The sequence below is a fragment of the Vicugna pacos genome, chromosome 34, assembly GCF_048564905.1.
Source record: "Vicugna pacos chromosome 34, VicPac4, whole genome shotgun sequence".
NCBI classification, from domain to species: domain Eukaryota; kingdom Metazoa; phylum Chordata; class Mammalia; order Artiodactyla; family Camelidae; genus Vicugna; species Vicugna pacos.
The window spans coordinates 3,631,045-3,643,416 of NC_133020.1; the positions used below are offsets into that span (position 1 = coordinate 3,631,045).

At 39.1% G+C, this 12,372-nt stretch overlaps 1 protein-coding gene across 7 annotated transcripts in view; it reads right to left on the bottom strand.

The window, feature by feature from the left end:
• Positions 1-12,372, bottom strand: part of FAR2 (fatty acyl-CoA reductase 2) — a 121,560-nt gene continuing 109,188 nt past the window's right edge. For all 7 annotated transcript variants that reach the window (XM_072954286.1, XM_072954283.1, XM_015235730.3 and 4 more), the window contains 7 exons: positions 11,899-11,943; positions 9,958-10,076; positions 9,009-9,076; positions 6,727-6,898; positions 4,049-4,178; positions 1,348-1,475; positions 1-447 (listed from right to left, as the gene is read on the bottom strand). In XM_072954286.1, coding sequence (XP_072810387.1) covers positions 285-447; positions 1,348-1,475; positions 4,049-4,178; positions 6,727-6,898; positions 9,009-9,076; positions 9,958-10,076; positions 11,899-11,943 — 825 coding nt within the window. In that variant the 3' untranslated portion in view covers positions 1-284. The remainder of the gene's footprint in view (positions 448-1,347; positions 1,476-4,048; positions 4,179-6,726; positions 6,899-9,008; positions 9,077-9,957; positions 10,077-11,898; positions 11,944-12,372) is intronic.

Genomic DNA, 12,372 nt, shown 5'->3' on the forward strand with positions numbered 1-12,372 from the left:
TGGGTGAACTTCGGTGTTTTATGTTCGAGGGCATAGAATAGTGTTAGTAAACAATCTGGAAACAATTTTTTTCCCTAAAACATGTATGATTATAGACTAGGATATGACTTTCCTTCTCTCACTGAAATAAAAATATGTAGTTAAGAAATAAGGATGAATACGTGACAGCGCATTCGACAGGTAAAGAGTTTGGGCATATTTGTTACTTCCTAATCTTGAGAATCATAGTGGCTGTTTTGGAGGTATCTGTGAGGTTCTGTATAAAAGGAGGTCGCCAAATGTTCTTACACCTTGAGTCTGCTGGATGCCCTAAAGTAGGAGAGGAGTTTGTAACAGAAGCTCACGATGAAGAACCACACATTCCGAGCCACCTGAGATCTTGCAATGAGAAGGCGCCAGGCGATGAGGAAGAGGGCAGTATTAAAGAGGTAGTGAATATTTCGGAGCCTGGGAACAGACATGTACAACCAAAGTCAAAATAGTACCAAACACGCAACTATGTTATTTGAAGCATAAATGTATCTTTTTCTGGCTGTGACCAGCTAACAGTTAAGTGCTCGCAGGGTATGTGGCACAGCCTGATGGCCTTTTGATTTTAATATTTTTTCATTTCCACCACATTCCTTCTGAATGATCGTATTTCTGCAACATTCCCCTGACTAGTTTCTTTCTCATTCCTCTCTGCTTTAACCTATCTTATAAACACAGCGAACATAATCTTTCTTAAATACACTTTGATCATATTACTGTATATAACAAGTCTTCCCTGGTTCTCGTTCACTGGAGGGTAAGTTCTGAAGTTCTTAGCTTACTATTCAAAGTTCCTCTGTCTCTGCAATTTACTTTTCCATCCTTATCGTCTCTGCTTTAAAACCCCTTTGCTTCTACCAGAATTATCCCAGACTGCCATAATTCTTTGTCCCTTAGGGATTAATTATTGAAAGATTTCAGGCAGCTGAAGGACTTACAGAGTGGTTAACTGATCTGCCCGTGTTGAATAGTTCAATCAGGTTTCCTGCCTTTTGGGTTTTCTTTCTCTAGATCACATTACGACAGGATGTGGTAAAAGAAACGGAGAAAGTTGGGTCCAAATCTGGCTCCTGTACTTAGCATGTGTGACCTGCTTCTCACCTTCTTTGAACCTAAATAGCTCTTTGATAAAAGTGGGGTAACAAAAATAATACCTGCCTCATAGGGGTGTGGTGAAGTCTAAATGAAAACAGTGTATTACAGGACATAGTATAAAGGCTCAAAAAATATTAATTCCTCCCCACTCAAATTTAACGTCTGGTATAGAATCAGATACACATCATAAGTGCTCGAAAAATGCTAACTGATTATACTTACCTTTTTAAGTGTTGTCTTGCTTCTGGGATCCCAGCCATATCCTCTTTCAGTAAGTACTTCTTAACTCCTAAAACATAATTTTCAATATATTCCAACCAGTTCAGCTGGCGCACATCGAAGTTGAATACCTGAAAGGCAAGGAGAGAGTATGGACTATCAGAACTGCACTGCCTGACAATCACTTCGTCCATTTGATAAAATTTCTTTTACATAAATTAGTGATGCTCAGTTTGGAAGATTTAGGTTTACCTCTTCAAAGGTCTGAGCTGTTATTTTAAAGGCAGTGACAATATGGATTACCATTTACATCAGAACGTTTAAACGTGGATCAAGCACAAACATTTGACCTTTAGGAAGTCTTGGAAATTTAAAGGAACTGGTGTTAGTTTAGTGAAAGCTAATTTCGTTTCAAGTATATGGGGCTTAATTATTTTTTCAAGTGATAAAATAGCGTTAGGGACCAAAACAGATTATATATCTTTACCTTTTCATTAAATTTCAGTGTTGTCTCCTTAACCTAGCACTTTTCCCCGCGATGTCACTACTGCATTATGCTTATTAAGGTAAACTTTGAAAAACAAAGCCTTAAGGACTAATTTAGCAGATTTTATATTCTGTATTTTCTTTAGAGATGTTATCCATTATGTCTCTTTGTGTACCACTAACCGAAGCCCTTCAGCAACATTTAGAGTGGTAAGAAAAGCTTTGCTGCTTTTAGGACAATAGTATATTTTCTCCTCTTAAAGAATGCCATGAAACTCTATTTCTTTTTTGCTTTGCCACCAAAAATCTTAAGAACAAATCTGCTTACCTGCTGTGACTTAGTGGGATCTTGTAGACTACAAATGAATATTCTGTTTTTTTAATTCTTATTCTTGATTTCATATTTTAATACATATTTCCCCTGGTTTCATGTGTTATTTCTGTTTTGTTCTTTTATAACATATTTATTGCAAGTTATCTCAAATCTTTGCGAAGTAAATTGGAGTACTAACAAAGAAGGCAGACGAGATTAATAAGTTCCAGAGTTTCATAGGCTTGTCCAAAAGCTGAATTGCTTTCCAAAAGCAATTATGTATTGCTTTGTTTGGATATGTTTATTTTCCACAGTATCACTAAATGTTACTTACTCATCTGTATGAACAGAGGCTTTTCTTTTTATGCTATTTCACATTTCTAAGGTAGATTTCCATGAAGCCCTAGTTTGGAATCCTCATCCCATATTGCATATCTCAACTGAATTCTGAGCCACACCAGAGCTGAGCAATTACACCCAAGTATTCGGGACTGTTACCTTTGCTAAGATATTTTGAAAGCATATGTTAAACCACTACAGCTTTGAATCTTTTTTTTTTTTTCCACAAAATGTTTAGTTACTTTAGGTTAAAGTACTTGTAAAGTGTCAAGAACGAAACTCTAAGCTTTTACCTTTTGAATTATTTAGGTAAATTCCATGAAGAAAATGCAATAAAGATAAGCCTACATGAAATTTGAAGCGAATTAAAAAAATAATTTATAACTTGAGGGTTTTTCTTTTTAAATAAGCTGGTTTGATCATTACCCATGAATTTCAAACACAGGTGCTCAGAAGAATTTTGTCTATACAAGGTATGTAAGCATTTCTGAAAACAGCTCTATCTCATGTCCAGTGTAGAGGTAGTCAGCAATGATTTCGGTTAAAATATCACTAAATCTCAACTGGTGTATTTAGTAGAACATTTATGGTGTCTGACTGCAAATGACCCTTCGGCTCCACAGCGGGAAGTAATTCCAGGACTTGGATTTGAATCGTGCTTTATGAGGCTGGAATGTTGGAACAAGCAGGTGAGACCAGCTAGCCATCTGACATTTACTGCTCAGTATGACTTGGTTTCTTCTATACGCTGGCAAGTAAACGATAAATCAAAAATTTTTCTTTTAAAAAATTTTAGTGGAAAGTGTCAATCAAGAGAATGAAAACTTTTAAAGCTTAACTGAAAACTGAGGATATACTCAGGGAACGGATGACCCGAGGAAACACAGCTAGGGACACGTACAAAATATAGAAGGTTTCTGTATTTGTGAATTTTAGAACGCGTAGGAATTCCAGACTTGACGTTTGTGCCTGTAAGGAAGGTTAATATACAGAAACAAAAGGCACTGATACCAAGCGATTCAGGTGGAGGCCTGGCTTGAGAAAGAAACGTCTTCACTGTTCCAGAGAAATCATTATAAGGACGAAGGCTGAAAACGTTAGAAAGGGCACTGCTGCTGGAGGGAGGGCTCAGCTGGGCCGGAACGCGGGGGCATGGAGGTTAGCTTTAAAAACGGAAGAAGGAACTGTGTGTAGCTTTGGAGATGCAGAACGATTTCCAACAGCGGATGAGAGAGTTTCTGAGCAGTAAAATCACTATTTTTCATTGAAGTCATATATGCTTCGGAGGTTAGGGGAAAGAGAGAGGTAGTGAGGGTTTGTCGAAAAGGTAACAGCTGCCAAAAGTGAACAAAGGATTAAAACGAAGTCTGTGAAACAAGACGGCAGAGCAGCGGTGAGGAACCTAGAGCTCTTAACTACTCCCTGATTTTCTTAGCCAAAAAAAAAAAGAAAAGAAAAGAAAAAAGATGTATGTGTAGACTTCCTTTACTCATCAGCTTTCCAGGTCAGACAGTTGTAACTCTGGGTGAGTAAGGGTTTCCCGTGGGTAAGGCAGGGCTGACTCACCCTCTGGTCTTCAGGACTCAGCTCGGACATCAGCATCTCCGTGTTGTACGTGCTCCACTCCCAACTCTGGTTGACGAAATACTCAAGCATAGACAGGGTTCTTAAAAGCCGATTCATGACCTTGGTCATCCTGAGGCAAAGATCAGACACGAGAAAGTATCAGTGCACCACAGATGGCCGCTTCCCCGTAGCTCTATCCAGATAGAGGACAAGTTGTCTTTGAAAAAATACAAAGATTATTTCTCCCCTTTTCCTCCCAATCCCTCATTAAACTCTTCTTTCTTTTTTTTCTTTCTTTCTTTCCGTGCTAACTATTGAATGAAGGGAAGGGGATGACTGTAGATGAACCTGTGCCATCAGGCATTTTAATACCACCAAACGTCTCCTTCTCTTTCCTACCAGCTCTTTCTCAAGAGTTGTAAACGTTTAAAAAGCCGAGCCAGATAGCCAACCCCTTAAAGACATACTGTTCATTCTCTGAATTCTGAGGTGGACAGTAAGAAAGCTTATTTCTCTTCTTTATTGCATGTGCTTGGAATTTTTCCTTTGAAATGGATTGATTTGTGGTCTTAGTGTATAACTTTTGGACAGAAGTGGTGACTGTGTTAGCATCTGGTGAACCAAAAACAGCTGTTAATTGCAGCGCAGATTTAGAGGGAAAAGAACTCCTTTGTTGATAATCTACACACTTAGGCACAGTGTTGGTGCTTTTAAAAATATTATCTGCACTAATTCTCACAACATCTCTGTTAGGTATTTATCTGCATTTTTATGAATTGGTAAAGTAAACCTAAGAAAGATTAACTGGCTGTGATGTTATAGTTAAGGATCAAAGTCAAAATTCCAGTCCAATTTTGACAGACCTCAAAAAGCCTCTGCTTTTATAATCTCACCCAGTGTCCCATTCCTTAATATGGACCACATTTTCTAATCCCGTGGTCAGGACTCTGCTGTATAAACTCCCCAACTTTACAACAATTTACAAAACAAATTATTGTATGCAATTTTATCACATAAAATTTTAAACCTGTTTTAGTAATAATAGTGATTATTATATTCCATGTACTCCCATGTAAAACCCTATAAAATAGGTATGATTACAAGTTTGGACTTAGAGAGTTTAAGTCATCCAGGGCTCACGTGGCTAAATTGGTAGCGCCAGGATCTACATCTGTAAGTCTGACTCCAAACTCCATGCACTTACAACCTCCATTATATGTAGCTTCCCTTGTATTAAAAATGCTTCATAATCAAAGCTACCAGATAAGAAACTGACTTGGAGAAGATATGCGAACTAGATATATTTACAGACACACGTTTCCATAAATTAGTAAGTACAACCCAATAGAAAAATAGATGAGAAATAGAAGCAGGCAGCTCACAGCAGAAAAAACTTGAACGTCCAAGAAACCCACGAAAAGCCCAGCCCCTCCAGCACCCAAGGGAATGGGACACAGAGTGACGAAGAGCTGCCACTCCTTGTCATCAGTCCGACAGTGCAAAAGATTGGCTTTTGCCAAGTATTAATGAGGGTGAGGGAAAAACAGACACGCACTGTCACACGCTGTTGTGGTCGTGCAAACTGACAGAGCCCTCCTTTAGGGTAACCTGGTGGCAGTCACAAAACCCACGTACCTTCCAGTCCAGCAACCCCAGCCCTCAGCATCCTCCCCAGATCTAGTGGCACATTCTAGAAAAATGCATGTGCACTGATACTCGTTGCCTCATTGTAACAGGGAGAAAAAGACAGGGCTAGCAGAATGACTTAGATGCTCATGGAACATAAGTGAAAAAGAACATATGTAGGATTGATTTATACATACACACACACACGCACACACGCCTCAAAGCAAAACTATACATACTTCCATAGATGGTTGTAAATGCATAGATTACACACAGACACACTTGGGGAAGGAAAGGGTCCAGAAGGATTCGAGTATTTTCTACCATAAAGATTATTCTTAAATCTCCTATCATGAAGCAAAACTACCCATTCCCCACAAACACGACAATCTAATTTCCTAACAAACAAAATACATTAAGATTTCTATCAGGCTCCTTCCTCCCATGTTCCTCTTTACTACTTACTAAACTTTCCGCTCTATCCAGAGCTGCCTCACCAGCACACCTTCCCTCCACCTCGTTCCCTCGGACCTCCTCACTCATCTCCAGGTGGCAGTACATCTAGTTCCTGTTTCTCCAAATCTTTTCTCCGTCACTTCCTCTGAGGCAACTTCAAATTCTTCCCTCAGCTTCTGTTTCCTCATCTGCATAACTGGGCCGATGAGACTGCCCTCCTTGGGTTGTTGTGAGAATGAAAGTGTGGTCACCGTGCGTCACCCCATGTGTGCGTAAGTGAGGCTGTGACCACTGTCATGCATTTGAAGATTACCTAACAATTTACAAACCACTGGACACAGAATCTCAGGTGTTTTTCTTTTTAGGTGGATGAATACTTGCTGACTTTCATCAAGCAAGTTTCTTAATGTTTAACTTCCTTTATTATGACAATGGATTTTTAAGGTCCTTTGGGGCTTCTCACTGCTTTGGTTGCCATCTATATATATATAGGATTCAGTTGTCACCTTTGGTCCCCAGCTGATGGGAGTGCTAAGGACTGGGGCCCTCAACTTCCATGCAGAGACACTCTTAAAAGTCTTGTCCCAGCTCCTCACCTGGGCTTCCTTCCCGTGAGCCGCAGATAGACGTCATAGATGATGGCCGGGACCCGGTGGCTGACCGCATTCCAGTAATGGGTCGTGATGTTGTTGGTTGTGAAGTCAGCATTTGGCCTCCTAAAAGCTCTCTCAAATGGAATTTTTTCAAAGGTTGCCAAGACTTGGAATCCTGGGCAGAGGGGAGGGGCGGGGGAGCGTTAAAAAAAAAACTCAAGAGTGCTAAGTCTAGGAGTATATAAACCCACTCTGGAGGATGGCGTTTGCAATGGGTCAAAACAATAAGTAAGAAGAATTTGCTGTGTAGAGTCAAGAATCAATTTCCGAGAACAATATTAAGATTTTTCTACTGCGCAAGTGGTCACTTACAAAATCAAATGATGTGAATAGGGTCCCTCTCCTGAAACCTTTACTCTAAAATGACTTCTTGGAGAAATAGTTTTAGTCAATACAGTGAAGTGTTGTTTGGAAAACAATATCCATCATTCAGTTTGAAGGTTATCTAGTCTGTTCTGAGAGCCCAGAACACAGCCTCGGGGAGGCCTTATTTCCTTGGTTGGATCATTACTTGCAGAACAATGAACGTTTTACTTAAACTTTTAAAAATATTGAAGTAAAAGAATATAAAAGCAGAATTCCTTGGTTGTAGGTCACACACTTTAAATACCACAGTCTTTCACTTCTGTGTTATTTCTCCTGCTCTGGGAGTATGTCAGACTCCACTGTTTACTCTTGTCTCCAGAGTTTTTTGGGGTTTTTTTTGATAATCTTTTTTCTTTTTATATCATTACTTATACAAAACCTAGTTTAAAGATTTTCATGTACATTTGTTAATTCAATACTTCTTTTCAAACAGTATTCATTTGAATTCAAGTTTGGTTTTACTTTATGTAGAATTTGCAAAGAATATGCTTAAGTTCATTATTCCATTATAATGAAGATTTCAGTTATTACCATAATATGATCGCTGTCCTCCTTAAAAATTACCTGGGAGCTGTATGAACAGTGTATACCCTGTACAGAAAAGGTTCTCAGGAAACATCTGCTCCGTGGGTCTTTTCCTTCTGGATGGATTCATATTTACCTTCAGGAACCCCTAGTGGGGTGGTCCTTGCACCTTCAGGACACCTGTCTTCTGCTTCGACAGCAGCTCCATCCAGCTTCCCGTATGAGCTGAATGGAGGGTGCACTCTCTCCAGGCTTCAGATGTAAACTGAAGCAAGCATGCTAGACAACTTTCAACTATGATATTGTATATAATTCCATAAAACAGGTAGTAGAATATTTTCAGCACGAAGAAGACCATTTTGAATCTCAGAAATGGAATTTACATAAAGGATCTCTTTATTTAAGAGTTTAAAAGACCTTGTTTGCTTCTATTAACACCTTTTTTAATGAGTGCTATCTTAATTTTGTTATTGAGGTAGAGGAGATTTCTTTTTGGTTCCAAATATTCTCAGAATTATTTAGCTATATGACCTAAATAACTGGATATATGATCTAAGGGACTCTGATGATGGTAGATCATTTCATTTTTACTGAAGTAATAACTTTGCAAATAGAGCAAAACAGCAAAATGCTCTGACTTGGAAACCGGATTCTAACACATTAAGTACATTTGAGTTTTTTCACCGTTTAGTAGCCAAAGAACAACTCGATGATCTAAAAGCTTCAGATATTCACAAAGAAAAAAAAAAATCAACTTTGAAATTGACAAAGGAGAGTACAAGACTGGTTAGCTAATTTTCTATTATATGCAGGATTAATTACTTCAATTTAACCAGATGCTTTCAAGGTTACACTTATGGCTAACTGCATCAGGTAATAAAGATGATCACCAATGCAATGACATGAGCTAATACTGGACATTTTTAAGTCTGCTCAGCCACTGATCATTTCACATTCCCAGTCATGCAGCCGGTGGTGCGGGCTTGTCCGCCTGAGAGCAGTTGCTCAGCAGGGGGGGTGTTTTATTACTGATGTTGCTTATAATTGCTGACTTTCCCTGGGCTTTATTTTTTAGATCTCTCAGCCAGTGGCTTCCTATTGCTAATGCAGATTTTCCCACTGGCCCCTCTCTTTCACATACCACAGCACATTCTAGTTAACTCTTACCCACTCACAATTTGCAATGAGTTTTGTCCCATTACCTGTGTTTTGCCTCTGCCCCCGTTAGTCTCTGAGCTCCACGACACACCTGGCCCACTTCCCCCATGGCAGGCACTCACCGCGAGCGGGCAGACCTAGGAGGCACGCCCCTCCATCCTGCAGGCAGCTCTTACCCATTTTGCCCCAGTGGCAGGGATTGAGGTTTCCAGATGTACAGTGGTAGATCAGCGTTGACTTAGGTCTAGAAAATAGTTAGATAAATTCAGCAAAATGGAGAGCTAATGAAATACAGATGAGGGAGAAGAACATTTAAACAAGGTTTTTTTTTTTTTCCCCCCAAGAATCCCTAAGACTTAGGCAACCTATGCAATGCTTCCATCTTTGGTTCCTTCCTTGGGTTAATAATCAAAATGGAAGACGACCAGGAGAAGTGCAGGTGTGTGTGTGAGCACGCGTATGGGGACAAGATCTCAAACAGGTTGACGTATTGATGGAGCAAAGGGAGGGAGCATGATGATGAGAAAGCAGATCGAATTTCTAACTTCTTGACACTTTTATGGGGGCAAATGCATAGGCCATGTTTTCTCCTAAATCCAAGTTGAACCCTGCTGAGTTGGAAGACGTCTAAGTGTCTCACTTCAAATAAGAAAAAATTAATTCTGCTTACTTTTTACTAACAAAGCCAAATATACAAGCAATTTATTATTTTCCCTTTGTGCTAGAAAATAGCCCACCCCACCCCCAACACAGAGATCTGAACTTTTAGCATTTGTTAGGAACTGAGGAGTTAAAAAAAATGCTGTTGCTTCATCCCGCTTTTACCTCATTTGCCTTAAAAAAGGAAGCTGCATTTTAGATTACTGTATAGAAAAAAGTGTTTTTCAGTTATCAAGAATTTTAAGGTTAAATGCTTTAAAGAATTTATTATTTTATGATCAACCAAGTACTAAGTGTTATTTCTAAGACAACTCAGTGCATATCTGGAACTATGTGAGATGCTGAAACAGGCACCCTCCCACATTTGGGGTCTTCTACAATAAAATGTCTATATTTTGGAAAGGTGCCTAACATATTCGCCCTCCTCATCATTCAATCTTCGAAAACCAGCTTAAGCATCCAAACCTGTGAACTGCCGTGTACCATCCTACAGCCAAGGTGAGGTTGATGACGAGATCGACTGGAATTAAATCTGCCACAGCCATCGGAGTCGCTCTTATGGATCGAAGAAACCCCTTCCCAGCCTGCAAAGGAAACAGGCCATGAAACATTGAACCAGATCGTAAGTAACAGGGGGAAAGTCCGTATCAGGCAGGTAATACTAATGCTGTTAGTAAGAGCAGCTGACACTGATGCCCTGCTTACTAGGTTACTGCGCTGGGGCTGACTGCTCTCAGCCCCTATCCAGTCTCCACCATCAAGTTCATCTCGAGTGCCAGCATTTCCCTGGACCATAGTGGGCCTCAGATTCCTTTTGGGAGTGAAATCCCTCCAATTTATGAGAGGTTTAATGTATTTAGTGAATTAATACACACCAAGAATAGGTTCTCACATCTTAAAAATTAATTCATAGGACATTTTAAGAATTAACATTTCCCAAATTTCCCATTAATTTACCATTTCTTAAATGAGGTTGTTTTCTGCTAGTGCATTCTCACTTACAAGACACTAAAAGTTTAAGAAACATTTTTTTAAATGAATGAAATTCTCCTATTTAGCAAAAACTTTTTTATTACTTGGGGGAAAAGCCACCATTATTTACTTTTTGTTCAGTATCTTTGTTTACATTATAGATCACTGATATTATATAGATGTAAGAATTGGGAGTCATTCATGTTAATAAATGTCGTGTCAATAAATAAGTCAGTTAATAAAAGAAAAGTCCTGTTTTTAACCTTATGAAGTAATTATTTATACCCTGCATGTTTCCAACATCAATTCTCAGTAATTAGCACTTTCTGATGTTCCTAATTTCTGTTTTTTTGTAACTGATTCTCTCCCTTTGGACACAAGAAACCAGTTTGGAAAATTCTAGAACATTTGAATAAATACGCAGCTTTGTAAACAATGTAATAAAACTCACTCTGGGATCATGTTAAAATAGTTATGTTCTAAGCTACCAAATATTCACCCCACCCAACTAAGCAGCAGGAATTGAAGGCAGGTGAGGAACAGAGAGGGACTGCTAGAAATAAAAGAAAGCAGGGGTCCCTTGTCGCTGTCTTTGACGAGTAATCATAATTCCCTATCTTATATTTGTATTTTAGTTCACGTTGGATCCAGTTCTAAGAACAGAGGCAGAGTCTGAAACATAAGATTCCTAATAAGATTTAAACTCATTTAAAGAATTGAACTCTTGCTCATCGTCCTAAAGGGTACAGATGTGGGTCTGGCCTTAAAATGCTTCAGTGTGAACCACGAAGCACCGCCGCTCACTGGCTCCGTCTCCACCGCAGGGAAACACACACAGAGGGCTGCTGACCCAGGGGAATGATTGATGTTCCTCCTGGTCTGTGAGCGGATTATTGTTGAAGTGTTTCTTAGACTCATCAGCTTTTATATCTGAAAAATTTGTTCAAATTGGTAGTTCTCTTCTCTCGCATCTGTTAAGAACTAGTTATTGATATATTTTATGTATTTATATAATTTCTACCCACATGTTCAGAAATTTAATCATCTTTCCAGATACAAGTTTGACTGCATCCCTAACGCGCTGCACTCATTCAAGCTATCGTTTAAAGGGCGAAAAGGAGCAAACAGCCCCATCTTGTGTTAACTGAGGGGAAATACAGCCATGGTCCTGGAAGCTCAAAAGACTTTCCAAAAACAAAACCCCTAGGTAGTAATTGATGATATCACAGTTCTTCTGTTTTCCTGAAAATAATATCCATAAGCAACTAAGATAATTTCGTCCTGCCTCTGCTTTCCAATCAGCAAAATTGAAATAAGTTGCATCAATTGTAGTTAAAAGTAACACGGTTTTTGCATCTGCGAAGCTAACACCCGCATTTTGTTATTAGCCCTCCACTAAATTCCAAGGAGTTGTTTCCACACCAGTGTACCTACCGCAACAATGAGCCCAGAAGGTCCATTGATGCTATCAATCCAACCCTGAAAAAAAAGGAAAAGAGTAAAGATCTCTATTGGTTCCACATGTCAGAAAAATCATAATGACTTTGGAACATCTGTAGGCTACTCTTAATAAACTTAAAACAAGAGCACACAGACCCTATCCGATAAAATTGTCTAGTCCAGTATTTCTAAGATTGCAAAGACCAGTGACAAAGCACTGGATATTTTCTGCACTTTGCACAAGAATTAAAATTCTGCCAGCATTTTTCTTTTTCATAGCAGGAATCAGGGATGGTTGCAAGTTGTTTATGACATCTTCGGGCCTAAATTGGATCTTGTCTTAATATCATATTCTGCTAACCAGTTTAGCAATCATCATTTTCCTCACCCGGGCCTGCTCTTAACTCCCAGGGGAACATTTCAAACACAGCATGTGGGAAACGTCCATTTCTGCAAAATTGTCAGAGT